The sequence below is a fragment of the Tachysurus fulvidraco genome, chromosome 4 (genome assembly GCF_022655615.1).
Source record: "Tachysurus fulvidraco isolate hzauxx_2018 chromosome 4, HZAU_PFXX_2.0, whole genome shotgun sequence".
Classification (NCBI taxonomy): Eukaryota; Metazoa; Chordata; class Actinopteri; order Siluriformes; family Bagridae; genus Tachysurus; species Tachysurus fulvidraco.
The window spans coordinates 5,185,339-5,204,318 of NC_062521.1; the positions used below are offsets into that span (position 1 = coordinate 5,185,339).

At 38.3% G+C, this 18,980-nt stretch overlaps 2 protein-coding genes across 7 annotated transcripts; both read right to left on the bottom strand.

Annotated features, from left to right (window-relative positions):
* Positions 1 to 991: 991 nt before the first annotated feature.
* LOC113655283 (prosaposin) lies at positions 992 to 10,336 on the bottom strand. 6 transcript variants are annotated; one of them, XM_047812179.1, is made up of 15 exons: positions 10,176 to 10,336; positions 6,772 to 6,905; positions 6,603 to 6,677; positions 6,384 to 6,503; positions 5,860 to 6,054; positions 5,633 to 5,776; positions 5,436 to 5,492; positions 5,152 to 5,157; positions 3,862 to 4,014; positions 3,374 to 3,466; positions 2,996 to 3,179; positions 2,733 to 2,896; positions 2,335 to 2,415; positions 2,071 to 2,178; positions 992 to 1,729 (listed from the first exon to the last, which is right to left on the bottom strand). In XM_047812179.1, exons 1-15 carry the CDS (start codon positions 10,207 to 10,209, stop codon positions 1,694 to 1,696), a joined length of 1,584 nt encoding a protein of 527 aa, XP_047668135.1. In that variant the 5' UTR covers positions 10,210 to 10,336; the 3' UTR covers positions 992 to 1,693. The 6 variants fall into 6 exon arrangements, with proteins under 6 accessions (XP_047668135.1, XP_027021505.2, XP_027021504.2 ...); XM_027165704.2 differs by having other exon boundaries at positions 3,374 to 3,463; positions 6,384 to 6,509; XM_027165703.2 differs by having other exon boundaries at positions 6,384 to 6,509.
* A 2,636-nt stretch (positions 10,337 to 12,972) lies between these two features.
* mrps6 (mitochondrial ribosomal protein S6) lies at positions 12,973 to 15,778 on the bottom strand. The gene is made up of 2 exons (XM_027165745.2): positions 15,259 to 15,778; positions 12,973 to 13,955 (listed from the first exon to the last, which is right to left on the bottom strand). Exon 1 carries the CDS (start codon positions 15,618 to 15,620, stop codon positions 15,261 to 15,263), a length of 360 nt encoding a protein of 119 aa, XP_027021546.2. The 5' UTR covers positions 15,621 to 15,778; the 3' UTR covers positions 12,973 to 13,955; positions 15,259 to 15,260.
* Positions 15,779 to 18,980: the final 3,202 nt, after the last annotated feature.

The window sequence follows — 18,980 nt, forward strand, 5'->3', positions numbered from 1 at the left end:
AAGGGAAGAACGATACGATTGTAGATAAACAAACAAGCAAAAATTACACACAAGAATAATCATGCAAAGGACAAAGGCATATATTAGTTCTGTGTAACAAAGCAAAACCAACGTTACTCACCTATCGAGAAGGAAAAAAGCGCCTCGGCGTCTTAAGTAAAGTCGGCCACATATTCACAGGTTGGAGTTTCCCCGAGTCAATAACTCCTGAGCTAAACGCCGTTACTACACAAAACACGGTTGTAGCTGCCTCTCTACATTACTATGATAGAAAAGAGGTGTTATTTGTGTAGTAACAGCGTTTAGCTCAGGAGTTATTGACTCGGGAAACTCCAATCTGTGAATACGTGGCTTCCCGCTCCTTCAGTTCTCTCCAGTGCTGGAAAGCTGATCCTATATTAACACCTCCTACTTCTTGCCTTATCGTAAACCTTTCTTCTCTTTCTTTGTTTTTATCCTCCATGTCAATGTCAAAACCGCTTTCTGCGGTTTTGACATTGCACACATCACACACATTGCACAATTGCACAATGTCACACATGCACACTGAACACTCTCTCTGCCCATATTGACAAGCCCCGCCCCTTTCTGTTCATTGGCTACGTGTTCGTTTTGATTTTTCTTAATTCGGCCCGACTCAGTTTTCTGAAGCATTCCTCAAAAATCGGAGACCCTGCCTTTAAGTTTCCTTTAAAGTCACATCTATAAACTAATGGCGCCATCTGGTGGTCTCTAGCTGAACTCGATCTAAACTAAATTCTCCGTAAAACCCAAAATTTCTAGTTTAGTAAGGGAAAAGTATTTGTACTCGAGCAGCCATGTTAATGTGACATTCTGGGATTTATTTTTTTTGGAAAAAAATTCACCTCACTCACCAATAATCTCTCATTTGACATGGAGGTGTTACTTTCGGTCATCAGTCCTCTTTAATAGATATATTCAAATCCAATTTACCCAAAGTTTCATTTTACAGTAAAATGGCCACACCAAATAGATTTGTTTGTTTATTTTCCACAAAAGATTTGTACAGATTCCAACAAATAGTTCAGTGTTAAGATTGAAGCACAACGAAGCTTAATCATTTGACCAAGACACCCAAAACAGTGTGAGGGAGCAATAGGACACAAACTGAGTGTAATGTCACATGAAATTCAGGATTTTCAGACTGATATGAACATGTATGCCATTGTAACACGCTGCAAAAACACAAACTTCCATTAGGATCAAACATTTTAATCAGTAAAAACAAATGTTTAAAATCATCTCACTGGCTTTATAAGTGGCTATAGCAGTTTCAGGAGCAGGTTTTCCTTTAAGAGAATTAAAACTGTTCATTCAGAGGTCCCAGACATCCTCTTTGCTCAGAGCATAACCTTGTCTTTCAAGGCCACCTGCAATTACACAATTAAATCAAAGAAGAACAAACAAAAAACCCACATTATCAAAAAGTCAACATAAAGTTCAGTTTAAAAATAAAGACATCCAATTCAGTCTCAGTCTCTCCCACAGGTTCCCTCTCAAATGGAAACTTCAATCTTCCCCAGGTGGCTAAATTGCTTAATTAGTTTTGAAAGCACTATTTTAAATTTCTAAAATAAAACAATAGGAAGGGTTGATTTTTGTAAAACAGAGACACAGCGCTACAGAAATTCTCCTTTAGCTCCTCGAGTCAGTTTGTGCACTCCACTCGTCTTTAACTCCAAACAAGGCGTCTGCAGTGATTCACCGCCTAAAACACAGTGAGAACCAGTTTCATTTTCTGATACGTGTTTGTTTACACTCACTATTCACTTTAACAGTAACACCAGTACACCTGCACATTTATGCAACTACCCAAACAGCCAATCATTTAGCAGTAGCACAATGCTTATAAAATATTCAATCCAAGAGCTTCAGTTAATGTTCACTGTGAGATGCTTTTCTGCTCATTATGGTTGTAAAGAATTTGGACTAGAGTATGATTCATGATTATATCCTTTTCTGATTGGCCAACAGCATACATGAGGTGTACAGGTTTTCTTATCTATTCATCTAAAAGTATACTTTATACAAGTTTACTTGTATACTCACATTACAGCGGGTGGCAGTATCCATGTTCTTGCACCAGTAGGATGGGCCCCAGCTGCACTGCTCAAGACCCAACAGCATCCGTAGCACCCCAGGACATGCACCCAGCTTCTACATCGTTACAACAGACAAAACACACTCAGAACAAGAGAAACAAAACCGTTCTGCTGCCATGAAGTAATGAAACTAAGAGTCCTTCAAGATAAAACCTTTAAAACTCTGCAACCTTAAACCTGTACAGAATGTATGAGCAAAAGGGAACCTTACCATGCAGACAAATTCAGGGTCAAGGGCCTGAAGCATCAGCTGGACAATGAGAGGCTCGTACTGCTCAATGAGCTGGTCACACTGCACAAACAAAGAGATGCCCAGGTCATTTAATGCAACTCAGAGCCTAAAGATGGTTCTTGTTAAAGTTATCATATTGTACACCATTGAACCTCAGACTAGAGAAAGTTGTTTAAAACTACCACGATTAGCTTTAATAATGCTCTCATCCTAGGAATTTTACTGCTTGTGCAACACAACATGTGTGTGTGTGTGTGTTATTACAGTCATGATCATCCATCTACACTCTGAGAAATCCACCAAAAACATTCCTTTATCCAATGCAAGAAATGTTTTTGTCCTGTTGACCGGTCATGTGCCACAGACACATAACACACCTGCGTTTTATATTCCTCAGGCAAGAAGTTGCAGACTTTCTTCACGGCCTCCTCGATCTGAGCCTCTGTGGCGTTCTGCTCTAGGATGCCATCTACATATCGCACGGCCATCTTGCACACATCACAGAATCCACCAGCCTCAAACTCAGCCTTTACCATCACCGCTAAAGGAGAACACATACAGACCAAGTCAAACAGGGAAGAAAACAGGAAGAGAAGCAGGAGGGAAAAGAAGCTTTTTGCACATTTAGATAGAAACTCACGGACGAAGGCGCGACTCGCGTCCTTGCACAGGCCCAGAAGGCTGCAGACAGTCTTGGGATCAGCTTCCTGGACCAGTAGCTCAATGATCGCCTGGCCATAAGTATCAATCAGGTCCTTACACTGAGCAGAAAGGGTAGAGGGCAGGATGCTGCACACTTTCTCCAGAGCTTTCACCACTTCATCCTGGAAGATCACAGTTAAATCCCAAAACATTAAAATGAATTAAATTAACTTTAGGATAGCAAATTAATCCTGAAAAGCAATCAAAGGCAACATTAAGCCAAATATAGTCAAAGATTTCTTCTTTATCGTACAGTGATTAAATCATGTGAAGAGGACTGAAGCTTTTCATTACTGAGCAGAAGTTCATACTGTACCTCAGTGGTATGGTCCTGGATTAAGCTTTCAACCTCCTTCATAACAAACTCACATATGGCACATTGTGGGGAGTCACGGGCACGCACCATCTTCTGCACAAGCACACAAACAAACTTAACATACACACATACCATGGATAACAATACAAGTACAAGCACATCTAAAGTAGGGATGAAACGTGTACAGAAAAATAAACAGATTTAAATGTACGCAGTCAAACAGGTTATGGGAATATAATCAACGTAGGAAGCCTTGTGAGATTGAGTTACCACATGCATGTATTTTACCTTGGCTTTAACAGAAACAAAAGGTCTAAAGATTTAAAATACTTTAAATCATACCCTGCTATTTTTAACCAAGATTAATTTGCTTTACAATGTCCTGCTTAATATAACCCTATAACCCTGTTTTATTTTCGGACAACGCCATCGGTGTTCCTTATGCTGCATGACTGATATCTGTAGTTACGACACACTGGCTACTTTACCTTGGCAGGTTTGATGTAGGAAGGCTTCACCAATTTAGTGGCAGGGAAGGTCTTTGTTGCAGCAATGGATTTAGCAGGAACGAGGTTCAGCATGGGCACAGATTTAGTCGTGGAGTCACAGAAACCAGCACGGCAACAGATGTCTTTGGGTTGCTACAGAAGAAGCAGAGAGATCATGGGTGAGATGTTTTAAGTAGAAGATCAATCAGGAGTAGAATCACCTCAAATCAAGCACATTATTTTAAACAAATAACTAACAAAGCGAACACACGGGCTACTAGAGGTCTTAAACTGGTTTTGTTTCAGGTTCATAAGATCAGGGGTTACCAATGCAACTTAACTACAAAACTAGATCAAGTTAAAAATAGATATATAAATAAAATACTGAATATTCATTAATGTGGGGAATCTAACACCACTCTCAAACCTCAAGCAAAACTTCCTGTTTGTGTTTGTCAGATCTAACACAGATAAACAGGAGATTAAAACGCAGAGCAAAAACTTCAAGCCGGCTCACTAACCTGCACACTAAATATAAGTCAAACTCATTTTCTACTCAAATGCCTTGTACATACTCCTAACGACATCAACCATCAGCATTATATTAAGACCCATTTCCAAGTTGCATCCAAACCAAAATACAGCCGAGTTATTGAAAGCAATCGTGCAGGTTCTTCAGTTAGATCATGCAGCACTGTTTACAGCCTCCAGGGTAACCAGACAAACATGCAATATATGTGGGATATTTCTAATAGATTAGGTGAAAGATTTTTTTTGGTAGTATTTGGGGGAATAAAAATAAATAAATAAAAAAAGAAAGAAAGGAAGCCCAACTCCAGTCTCAGAGCCACGTTTAATTGCTTTGAATAGAAGTATTGATGTTTGGGGATTTTGTTTTTCTTCAAAAATGCTAAGTGGCCAAAATGTCAAATTTGTATCTCATTTAGCACAAAATTAAAACATTCTTGATTCCTGTTTCAAGTCAACTGTAACTCGAGTTGAGCTGCCCAGGGTTGGTTTGTTTTTTTGTTTTTTTAAAGCTAAAAGATGTCAAGACCAAATGGAAGCATGCTAAATAACATAGGTTAAGTGAGTGAGGTGTTCTACACCTTCAGAAAGGTTTATGACGGAGGTGAACACATCGGTCAGGTGGATTTATACAAATGGTGAGTCCATATTGTAAGTAAGCCATCTACATACACCACAGGTTAGCAGGTCAGCCACAGGCATGTAGTTCCACAACAACAAAAAAGAAAACAGCATGAAACTAGCAGAATGCTAGAGACCTACCTTTTCCTGTAGACCAAAGAGAAAGCAAAAGGGACAGAATGAGAGAGAAAGAAGGCAAATGAAAGGGGGAATAAAATAAAAAGAGAAAAGTGGTTAGAAAATGACCAACAGATCAACAAGCCGAGTGGCTGTCAGACTGGACATGGGCTCATCAGTGGTGTGCCAGTCTGGCTGTGTACAGCCTGAACTCTATATTTTAGACCTTTAACACAAGAGTCAGGATAATCTACATTTTTTATTGGATTGCTTCATTTTGTTTAAAGGTAAAATGGGGATATACTGACCATGGACATGAGCTGCTGGAAGATTAGAGGTGCGTACTGGCTGACGTACTGCCTACACTGTGGTAAAAAGATACACAAGATGGTTGGAGGGAATTAATGATTTTCAAGTCGAGTCTGTAACACTTTCTACAAAGCAGAAGACGAGGCTCAAAAATCATGACTGGTTCTAGAAACTAGAATTAAATCGAGGCTCTTACAATATCAGCAATACCAGGACCCAGCAGGTCACATTGGCTCTCAATCTGTGCAATCATGGCGTCGATGAAGGTGGTGTTTTTCTTGGCTGCCGTTTGAGTGTCAGTGATGAACTTTATGCAGTCATCGCACACTTCGTTACCCTCCTGTAGAAAACACACCGATTAGCTGTAATGAACCGTACGACACAGAAAGCCCACAGACTACAGGCTGAAGAGAGCGAACAGACCTTGGCGGTGGTCTCCTTCTCCTTATTGGCATTCTCCTTGGGGTAAAGGAGCTGAGGGATGTTGAGGAGTAAAGGATTGATCCTCTGGGTCAGATCCAACTCAGGAATCTCATTTGACATGAGCTGGGCTTTGGCAAAAACCTCCTGCTGGGTTACACATAGGCCAAGAGCGCTACAGATCACATCTGGGTCGTCCTGAAAAGAGATAACAGAACAGGATAGAAATTTTTAAAATCATTCATTGCACACGAAACAGGAAGGTGCAAAGTGGCTCATAAAGGATGAGGAACAAAGAGCCATTTGTTCCTCTGTCCATTACAAGCCATCTATTGTGCAAGAGCTTTCACTTCTCTAAAACTAAAAGAAGACCAGGATAAAACACACACAGATAGGAAGCCCACTGAAAACGCTGGGTTTTAATAAACATTAATAGCAACGCAGTCATAGTCTGGCAGAATAGCAAAAGTAAGTAGACCACAAACTAACCCATGCTGAAGGAGTTGGAGTCATTTAGTCTAACTTACCAGCTCTCCTTTAATAATATCAATGAGGACAGGGAAGTAATTGTCCACAATTTCCTTGCATTGACTAGCCAGGCCTTCATCAGGAACCAACTGGCACATTTTCTCAAGGTAGCTCAGGACCTCAGACTACAGACACAAAGAGAACAGAATCCCGTTTCACTCAAAACATAAAAATATAATTATCCAACATGTATAACATCTCTCAATCAAAATCCTCACCTCTGTTGAATTGTCTTTCACCAGTTTGTCCACCACAGCCACCAACTCTTTGCACAAGTCACATGGCACAGATTTCTTAAAAAGAAAAAGAAAATTCAGGACTGAACAAAAACAAGCAGGTGGTCATGGGGTGGGGGGTCTGGGGTGAGTGAAGAGACACAAAACTGACCACATGAGGCTGGTTCCAGACATTTTGTTGGCAGTGGGAGACGGCACCACAAAGTGAAGCAGTCTTGGCATTTTGGCACCAGTACGGGGGTCCACGAGCACACTGCTCCGTTCCCAGTAGAGGGCTGGCCACAGCTGGAACAGTAACATCAGTTTCATTATTATCTTTCACAGGGCAATCGGTTAGTGTCATCACGATCCAAACAAACAGTTTCAGGTACTTATGCTTCCTTTTATTTTCTTGTCTCAGCATGTCTGAGCCCCTGAGCAATCACAAAAACAATTTTCCAGATAAAGAAAAAAAAGAATATATATTACAACGAATAAGCCAAAAATCAGCAGTTATGAGGTTTGTCCATGTAATACAATAATACAAATACTGGAGAAATAAAGGAGAAATGTACAGTAAGGGTTGGTTAGGGAAAAGCATTTATGAGGAACAACTACTATTTAATTCTCTTTTCCAAGTACCCACAACATCAAAATTCCCCACATGGCCTACAAATGAGTGTCTATTGGACAACCTACTCTTAACCACTCAACAATACAATGTCCACATCATAGATATCAAGAAGGAAACGAAAAATGCGGAAAAAAAAAGAAAAGCACAAAGAGTGTCCTGAACAAATATCACTCAGTAAAGAAACATGAACTTGGCCAAGCATCACATGACAAAAAAAAAAAAAAAAAAAAAAGGGGATTTTTAAGCAAGTTGCTATATTCAGATAAGCTACAGTTTATTCTTGAGACTGCATCGGGCTAAGCACTTCACCTTTAACAAACATACCACAGTGGAAAAGAAAGAAGATTTGGCTAACAATTTCGAAACTTTAATCTGAAAGAATATCAAACTGAATTGTGGCTCGGTCACATGATATTCACCTCGGCAGCATGACTAACAGTCTCATGGTGGATGAGCAACTGCAATTACAAAAGCTGACATTTCAAAAAGCGCTCTACTAATCTGTTTATTGTTGTTTTTAGCGCATGCTCACTGCTGCAGTACTTCTGTGCAAATGGGCTAAAGCCATGTAGTTGTTGATTAATAATAAGAAAGGCTTTGGGCTGCATAACACTAAATCAGCCAAGATCCATAACAGCTTCAACAAGACTACACAAGCCCCATGTTGAAATTCAAGGGACTGCATGATATTTTAGAGTCATGCAAATGAGGTTAATTGTTTACCATCATTTACTGAATATAGTCAAATTATAGTCGATTGTAATGTAACTAAAATTATAGTGGTCAAAGTCAGAAATATGGCAGTGAAATATTTAACTGACAGTAAACAAAGACAAGATTTGCAACAAGATGAAATTTAACAAAAAAAAAAAATAATAATAATAATAATAATAATAATAATGCGTTTTTTTTTTTTTTTTGCACTGCCTGAATAGTCAGGAGGAGGAGATGCACTAAACACTTAAATATATTAAATACACTATTTTTTATTTTATTTTAATTAACCTTTGTTCATTCAAGCAGGTCTGTTCCTGGCTCATCAAGGGAACAAAACAAAAGCAGCAATTATGAAACATTTCAAGACTCAAAATGCTGCCTGTCTTCATAAAGTCACCTTTGCTTGATCTTGGACACGGTACATAGTCGATCTTTAAGGCTGCACACACTATAGTCATGAGACAAATTAGTTTATGGACACAAACAGTAAACAACTTGCCAGCAATTCCTTATTGATTTGACCCTAGAAAAGCACAAATAAAACAGGCTCGTCGTTGACAATCAGGGACAAAATGCTGTTTAAAAAAAAAAAACATATGAAACATGATGCAGTTGGTAAACAGTCCCACAAGTAGTTAAAAAAGACAGCAGACAAGTTTGCCTCCCTCATGCATAACAAACGGCACAATCAGTCTTAACCATAAACATACCATAAGCACAGTATGATGAAACTTGCTCTTAATCTAATGCGGTCGACCTTTTATACACTTCCTATTTATAATCACATGGCAAAAAAAAAACTTGTCATTAACAGCTATTCTGCCTTCACCCCTCAACTAGTGAACTTACTCATATGATTCAAAGCTGAAGTGAGAACTGTAGGTGCAGTGAAAAGGACAAACTGAGAACAAAAAGAGGATGTGGAACTATTTTCAGGGGACTGGGTAAAAGTAATATGTTCAAATGCAAATCACATCTAATCTACAATATTTAACTTGTATTAAAAAAAATTATACATTGGATTATAATACAAAGCTAGACTATGTTGTAATGCCTTTTGTCGGATAAAGGCATTCGGTTATTAATAAATAATCAATAATAAGAGTGTAATTGAAAAGCATGTTGTATATTTAACCTCTTTTGGTTACAGGAGACAAACCTCATAACTTAAGGTTTTAAATAGTTCCCTCATCTGCTTCTCTTGTTTTTTCTCTTCCCGGTTGAATAAATAAATAGATAAAAACAAACAAACAAACCAACACTCCTCTTTCCAGAAAAATCTGACTAAAAAAAAAAAAAAAAAAAAAAAAAGGCAGACACAGGAGACTCATTTTACAAATGCTATATGAATTAACTGATTATTTGACAGTCAGAATTACACACACACTTACTAAAACTGCCAGACACAGGAACAGTTTCTTTCTTCAGGCCCCTCATCACCCTGATTAACAACTCACCATAATTATATTCCCTGCTTCATATCTATAAGTACTGCATTATCAGACCTGTCAGTCATCACATCATCTGTGTACATTACACACTACTGCTGCTGCATATCGTACAAAAAGCATAATATTGTTATTTGCACTTCACACTTTATGTACATAACTGAGCAATCATATTCTGTATTCATATTTAATACTCATAATGTATATTGTATCACATCTGCATAGTCTTGTATAGTCTGTATTATCTTGTATAGTATAGTGTTATTTATGTCTGTACTTTTGAGAGTCCCAAACAGCTGGAACCAAATTCCTTGTGTGTGTCAACACTTGCCAATAAACCTGATTCTGATTCACTCACGCGCGCGCGCGCGCGCGCACACACACACACACACACACACACACACACACACACAGTTTGAATTAGAGCTGAAACTAGTCTCTATAAAAATTAAAATCATTAACCGCTGACCAATCTAGGACGTGAGAAGAAACTACAACGAGTCACGAGGATGAGGGCTCATTCACAAGCGGAAACGGAACTGTCCACCGGTTAATAATCACAATGTACAAACTATATCAGTTTCACAGCACTGATTTTAACCTGGTGTTAAAGCAGTAGTGTTAGACAAACTAAGTAAACACAAACACAACAGACAACAAACCTGTATTCCGTCGTCATTCGACTTGTTTACGCTGCGTCATGTTAGCTAACGGCTAATCAATGCGTTACACAACCGTTAAAGCGTCCAATAAGCACGGAAATATTAAGCCTATTACCTGTGGACACCAGCAGAAAGAGGAGAAGCATCATGAAGTCACCGTGGAGCTCCTTTTGTGTTGTTATAAGACGTCTGGTCTTGATCACAGACAGTGTTCGTGTTGTTGTGTCTTCTGTAGCTGCTGCACTGCGGTACACTGCCACCAGCTCGAGCTTAAAAAAAACAGCTCAGTCACGTGACTCCGACTCGCCCAACCACGTGACCTGCTCAGTGCGTGAGCATATTTCACTGATCATGCTTCATGTAAAAGCAACTTAAGAGTTTTGTGGTAAAATGCTTTGAAGTAAAATGTGTCACTGATCATGCCTCAGAATCAGAATCAGGTTTATTGGCCAAGTGTGTTGAGGTAAAATGCGTTGAGGTAAAATGTTTCACCGATCATGCTTCATGTAAAAGCACCTCAAGAGTTTTGAGGTAAAATGTTTCACTGATCATGCTTCATGTAAAAGTACCTCAAGAATTTTGAGGTAAAATGCTTTGAGTTAAAATGTTTCACTGATCATGCCTCAGAATCAGAATAAGGTATTTGAGGTAAAATGTTTCACCGATCATGCTTCATGTAAAAGCACCTCAAGAGGTTTGAGGTAAAATGTTTTACTGATCATGCTTCATGTAAAAGCACCTCAAGCGTTTTGAGGTAAAATGTTTCACTGATCATGCTTCATGTAAAAGTACCTCAAGAATTTTGAGGTAAAATGCTTTGAGTTAAAATGTTTCACTGATCATGCCTCAGAATCAGAATCAGGTTTATTGGCCAAGTGTGTTGAGGTAAAATGCGTTGAGGTAAAATGTTTCACTGATCATGCTTCGTGTAAAAGAACCTCAAGAGGTTTGAGGTAAAATGTTTCACTGATCATGCTTCATGTAAAAGCACATCAAGAGGTTTGTGGTAAAATGCTTGGAGGTAAAATGTTTCACTGATCATTCTTCAGAATCAGAATCAGAATCAGGTTTATTGGCCAAGTGTGTTGACACATACAAGGAAATTGGTTCCAGCTGTTTGTGACTCTCAAAAGTACAGACATAAATAACACTAAACAATACAAGATAATGCAGACTATACAATGCAATGCAGATGTGATACAATAGACATTATGAGTATTAAATACAGAACATATGACTGATCAGTTATGTACATAAAGTGTGGGAAGTGCAAATAACACTTATGCTTTTTGGAACGATATGCAGCAGCAGTACTTGGTGATGACTGACAGTTCTGATAATGCAGTACTTATAGATATGAAGCAGGGAATATAATTATGGTGAGTTGTTAATCAGGGTGATGAGGGGCCTGAAGAAAGAAACTGTTCCTGTGTCTGGTAGTTTTAGTAAACAAAGTTCTGTAGTACCTGACAGAAGGGAGTCCTGTAGCTCCTGCCAGAAGAGAAGAGCTGAAAGAGTTTGTGTCCAGCGTGCAAAGGGTCAGTGGTGATTTTTCCTGCCCGGTTTCTGGTTCTTGTGTCATACAAGTCCTGGGGACTGGGCGGGGGGGCACCAACTATTTTTGCTGCTGTTTTAACTGTGCATTGCAGTCTGTTTCTGTCCTGTTTTGTTGCTGCACCAAAGCAGATGGTGATAGATGTGCACAGGACAGATTCAATGACTGCGGTGTAGAACAGCATCAACAGCTCCTGTGGCAGACTATACTTCCTTAATTGGCATAGAAAGTACATCCTCTGCTGGGCCTTTCAGGTCTTGGGAAAAGGTAGTGCCCAGAAACTTGAAGGCCTCCACAGATGACACCGGGCTGTTGGATATTGTGAGGGAGAATAGTGTTAGGGGTCATTCCTAAAGTCCACTATCATCTCCACAGTTTTGAGGATGTTTAGCTCTAGACTGTTCTGATTGCACCATAGCACCAGCCGTTCCACCTCCTGCCGGTATGCAGACTCATCGCAATTTTGGATGAGATCGATGAGCGTAGTATCATCAGCAAATTTCAGGAGTTTAACAGTTTGGTTACTTGAAGTGCAGTCGTTAGTGTAGAGGGAGAATAGAAGTGGGGAGAGGACATATCCCTGAGGAGCGCCAGTGCTGATTGTCCAAATGCTGGAGGTGATACCTCCCAGTCTCACCTGTTGTTTCCTGACTGTCAGGAAGCTGGTGATCCACTGACAGATGAAAGGGGTTATAGTGAGCCTTAGGAGTTTGGAGTGGAGAATTTCCGGAATTATTGTATTAAAAGCCGATCGAGTTGTGTGTCATAATAAGCCGATTAAAAGTTTTATTCATTTAGAGTTTTAATTTCTTAAATTAGTTTTACTTCTTTTAATTTAAAGTCCTTTTCTGTCTCTTCTTAGGTCACGTTTCACACAGAAACACTCTTGGGAAAAAACAGCTTTTTGTTTGAAAAAGTGGATTTGCCGAGTGTGAAAGCACTCCAAGAGGTTATTGACTAATGTTGTTTCCAGGAGCAAAATGTCTGTTCTGCTGGATCCTCTGAGGCCCAGAAATTCAATTTCACAGATTAATCATCATGGATGAACTCAATCAAGTTAAATTGGCTTAACAGATAGATTCGTTTGATCAAGTTGAGTGTAAAAGCACCATGATAATTTTTAGAAGTTTTCTTTCTTTCATTAAGAATTTATTAATTTATTTATTTATTTAGTTAATAATGCTTTAGTCAGTGAGCAAATAAATGTCTCATTTTGCTGGATCAAGTCTTAAATGATATTATTAAGAGCATAACAACCTATTGGAAATGCTCAAATCTTGAGCTCAATTGTTTGACAAGAAGACAAAGAAATAAATATACATTGATCATAAATATCAAGTCGAACATAAAAGGGAACTGTAAGTTAAGTTTTTAATTATATTTTCAAAATGTCTCATACAAAATGGTTTCTTCATATGAAAAACATGAGTATTTGAGTCACAGGAAGTCATGCAGCACACTAGGGAGTATACCGACACACCACAGCTTGAGACACACTTGATCAGTCACTTACTTACACACACTGGAGCACACACACAAACAGCTTGCCTTGACCACAGGCATACAATTACGAGTTATGTGAACGAGTTACTATAGCATCGATAACATCGGAACAATCAAACGCCTATAATCTTGTGAATTGAAATAGAAAGAGTTGCTACTGTCAGAGCTGCTAGTAAATAAAATAACAGATAATAGATATAAGCCTTTATAAGACTGAATCAGAACTATGAACATCACTGTGGTATAAAATAATTCCCTTTTAACTGGTGTAAATGCATATAAGTGTGGATAAACATACTGTTATGAGACACTTCTTTTCTTCACAGGGGTGCAATATACTGTATATCCAAAACTAGTGCAGGCCCTGTAAAGAACAAGGCCTTAACTTTCCTTGAATAGATTTATTTTCAGAGTATTTTCAAAAAATCTAAACATTTGCCTTTTAACAGGCTAAAAAGTTATCTGTTCCAACACACACACATGATTCAATCAGGTCTATGATTAGAGTTGACTGCGTTACTGAGTAAGTAAACACAATCCTAAACAAACTCAGCACCTCCAATTTTATTGCAGTTCAAGTGTTTGTTGAATAACTGCATGTAGGTTCATACCTACGTATATACTTTGGCCTGAACACTTATGCTTTATTTACCATTCTCTAGGTTTTATTTTATAGAATCGTCTATTCATTTGTGTCGGGGCCATGCACATTTTTCTGTGAAATGTTTTAACAGAATAATTTTTTTTTATTGATTTATTCATTTCTCATTATAAACCATCACAGGGATAGGGTTGAAATTCGGCAAACTCCAGCAGTGCATCCTCTTCCTTAAAGACCTGAGGAGAAAAAAAAAATACAAATAAATTGAATAAGTTTTCCCTCACTTCATGTTAGAAAACAAGTTTTGATTAGAGAAGACTTAAGAGAACGTGTCGGGGGACCATGTACACAGACACGTTTTTATAATAAAGAGCTATTAGTAATGTTATGATTATATATACATATGTTCTCAGTGCATTATGGGTAACAGTCATGTAGACAGTCATCACTGATATTGCTTTGTCAGCCATTTAGCATAACTAAGATAAAAAAGTCGATGTGATAACTGTGCAGATTTAAGGTCTAAAGTGTAAATCAGTCTTTGATTTATTTGATTTTAATTACTATCTGGTAATTAGGCTCAATTTACAGGTATGATTATCAGGTGAAGCAGGCATTCTGGGATTTTGTATGAGAACCATAAATAGAGTTTTGGCTCAGAAACTGATAGAGTTAAATGATTAAAACTTAATGATCATGGTCTACAGTCTTTAACTCTACTCGACTATTTCTATTATTAATTCAACAGTGAAACTGAGTTCTGGTGTCAGTGGCAGAGCCAAATGGTGGCCAACAGTGGCTTCGGTCTCCCCATTGAGGTCATTGTGCAAGCTGAATTGTATGCAACACACAACACAGTGACCATGTGATTACCAGCAACTTGACATACTTGCAGAGGAGACACTTTCTGCCCAACTGACTACAAACCATCTTCGCAGCCAAACTTAATATCACCACAATGTTATTCGTTTCTAGATCACTGTGCTTAAGAATAGCCTAGTACATGTACTGAACACCAAAAAAATAGAGATCGGTAATGCAGTGTTTTACATTGCAGCCATGTCACGCTTCTGAGAAGATAAACAAATACATTTAACTAAAAGATCTGTGGACTTCCTTTAATGAGACAGAAAGGTGGTGAGATGCCGTTAGATCTGCCAGAAAATCCACCTAAATGTGTGTGTGTGTGTGTGTGTGTGTGTGTTTATAATTGAGAGAAAACCTGTGAACCTTGGACTTTTTAAATGACTTTTCAATAAGAGGAATGCAGTAAATGTATGGGACCCGTAAATGAATTTGGATTTGCCTTTTGCTGCCAGAACTAGTCAGATTTGCTGTTATAGGAAATTCATCACCTTCTGAATCAAGACATCGGCACTATGGTATTTAAATTCTATCTTAGTACCACAATAGATCCCCCCAGATCCCAAATACACTTTTGTCTACTCTCATTCATGTAACCAAATTTCTCCATTTCAAGAGTTATATTAATTCCCCACACGGTGTGTCACGGGGTGCATAGTCACTGTAAAGCCTCACGTTTATGTAGAAGTCATCTTGTTTGTCTGAGAAGGTGATACACCACAGCACGGAGCTTTAGGAGGCTCTGCGCCTTTCTTTAACACCGTCTGACGCACCACGTCCACATCTCTCTCCAGGTGATTCAGTAAAGCAGTCAGAATAGACGGCGACGAGTGAAAGTCGATGAGGAAGTAACCAGCTCGTGTGTGTTGCTGGTTGTGTTTGCTGATCTTGTACGGTAACCTTCTCTCTCCGAGGTTCTCCAGGTTTCTGACCACAGCGCCGCGCTCCATCAAGGTCTCCATCGTGCGCCTGAGCACCGCCGCGGTCTCCGGCCTCTGCATGGCCTTCAGCACAAGAGACAGCTCGTAACGAGGCATTATTAACTCGGATCAACCTGGAAAGATCTTTAATAATCTCTTCTGGAAGGAAAAAACATGTGACTTCACTTCAGGATACAGGGCGCCGCCATGATGGCTGAACAGTAATAATGTTCATGGGCGACTTCTTTTTCTTACTTGCATGGCGACTGTCAAATAAAGTGTTTGGTTCATTAGCGCCACCAACTGGACTGGATTGTGTAATGTAGTAGTTACACAAGCCTAGAAGTCTAAACGGCTCTTCTTCTTCTTTTTAATAATAATAATAATAATAATGATGATAATAATAATAATAATAATAATAATAATAATAATAATAATAATAATATGTATTATTATTATAACAACAAAAACAATAACATAATAATAATAATAATAATAATAATAATAATAATAATAATAATAATAATAATAATAATAATAATAATAATAATTGTTATTATTATTATAACAACAAAAACAATAACAAAATAATAATAATAATAATAATTCTTCCTCTTCTTCTTATGATAATAATACTACTAATAATAATTAGTAATAGTAGTAGTAGTATTTTATTATGTAGAATAGATTAGTACTAATTTAAATATTGTAGATTTTTAATATGTTAAATCATTTTCTCTTTTGTATTTTGCATTCTTTTATTACTTTCCCATCCCAAACGGACGGAATCTTTCTGTGTTCCTCTACATAAATACAGCCTGAATCCAAACAGCTTCCCTAGAATGGTGGTATATCTATAGGTGATATGATTCTAGCAGTGTTGTAATGTAACGGAGTACAAATACTTCGTTACTGTACTTAAGTAGAAATGTCACGTATCTGTACTTTACTTCGCTATTTAAATTGATCAACTTTCACTTTTATTCCACTACATTTCCTAGACAAAATGTATACTTTTACTCCGTTATATTTCCTCTAAGCGTTTTCGTTACTCGTTACTACAAAATAAAATCAGAAGAATTATGTGCGACTGTAATAAGGGAGGTTTGGCAAATCACTGCTCCTAGATTGCATTACGCAGCTCCGCACGCTGTATTTCAGCGCAATGTTGCCAATAGGAGGCGGAAGCACAACTGAAACCGCCATGGAAGCACCTACTGGTGGACCTCCCGTTATCGTAGACCAAGAGCCACATTTTTTACTGTGTTACCGAAAGAGGGGCATCATACACATGGGCACACATGATCATCACCTTTTTTTCCCCTGCCATTTTGAGAGGGAACTTGACACAAATTGTTTACTCAAATGATTTTGCTCCTACTGGGAAACTTTGAGGTATTTTCATCCCACTCACATGCGCGTTTGACGAAAATACCGTATTGAACTCAAGCGAAACGAACACGCACAATAAAAAGACACAAATACAAACTTTGATATGAACGTAAGAGCCGCATGCGGTTCGGGAGCCGCGGGTTGACCACCCCTGTCGTACACGACCACCCAGACGATAGTGGTGGTGAACAGGGTGAAGAAGATAACGTTATACACACGTGGCCGTATTTGCAAGAAATGTTTATGTACATTGGAATGAAAGATTCTTCCTACCGGATGAAGTGCCTCTTATGCCTACCGAAAATCACTGAAATTTTACTTTTTACTTTTACTTCAAATACTTAAGTACAATAAATATCAGAAAATTACTTTTGATACTTAAGTATAGATCAGATCCTTTAAGACTTTTACTTGAGGAATATTCTAAAAGGTGTCTTTCACTTCTACCAAAGTCTTTTTCTAGTACGATACTTGTACTTTTACTCAAGTATTGCTTTCTAGTACTTTATACTGGATTCTAGTGCATTGCACGTTTAACAGCTCCACTATCTAAGTGCACTATAGGTGATATGATTCTAGTGCACTACACGTTTAACAGCTCCACTATAGTGCACTATAGGTGATATGATTCTAGTGAACTACACGTTTAACAGCTCCACTATCTAAGTGCACTATAGGTGATATGATTCTAGTGAACTACACGTTTAACATCTCCACTATCTAAGTGCGCTATAGCTGATATGATTCTAGTGAACTACACGTTTAACAGCTCCACTATCTAAGTGCACTATAGGTGATATGATTCTAGTGAACTACAAGTTTAACAGCTCCACTATCTAAGTGCACTATAGGTGATATGATTCTAGTGAACTACACGTTTAACAGCTCCACTATCTAAGTGCACTATAGGTGATATGATTCTAGTGAACTACAAGTTTAACAGCTCCACTATCTAAGTGCACTATAGGTGATATGATTCTAGTGAACTACACGTTTAACAGTTCCACTATCTAAGTGCGCTATAGCTGATATGATTCTAGTGAACTACACGTTTAACAGTTCCACTATCTAAGTGCACTATAGGTGATATGATTCTAGTGAACTACACGTTTAACAGCTCCACTATCTAAGTGCGCTATAGCTGATATGATTCTAGTGAACTACACGTTTAACAGTTCCACTATCTAAGTGCACTATAGGTGATATGATTCTAGTGCACTACACGTTTAACAGCTCCACTATAGTGCACTATAGGTGACATGATTCTAGTGCACAACACATTTAACATCTCCACTATCTAAGTGCACTATAGGTGACATGATTCTAGTGCACTACACGTTTAACATCTCCACTATCTAAGTGCACTATTGGTGATATGATTCTAGTGCACTACACTTTTAACATCTCCACTATCTAAGTGCACTATTGGTGATATGATTCTAGTGAACTACACGTTTAACATCTCCACTATCTAAGTGCACTATAGGTGATATGATTCTAGTGAACTACACGTTTAACATCTCCACTATCTAAGTGCACTATAGGTGATATGATTCTAGTGAACTACAAGTTTAACAGCTCCACTATCTAAGTGCACTATAGGTGATATGATTCTAGTGAACTACACGTTTAACAGTTCCACTATCTAAGTGCGCTATAGGTGATATGATTCTAGTGAACTACACGTTTAACAGCTCCACTATCTAAGTGCACTATAGGTGATATGATTCTAGTGCACAAAACGTTTAACAGCTCCACTATCTAAGTGCACTATAGGTGATATGATTCTAGTGCACTACACGTTTAACAGCTCCACTATAGTGCACTATAGGTGACATGATTCTAGTGCACTACACGTTTAACAGCTCCACTATCTAAGTGCACTATAGGTGATATGATTCTAGTGCACTACACGTTTAACAGCTCCACTATAGTGCACTATAGGTGACATGATTCTAGTGCACAACACATTTAACATCTCCACTATCTAAGTGCACTATAGGTGACATGATTCTAGTGCACTACACGTTTAACATCTCCACTATCTAAGTGCACTATTGGTGATATGATTCTAGTGCACTACAC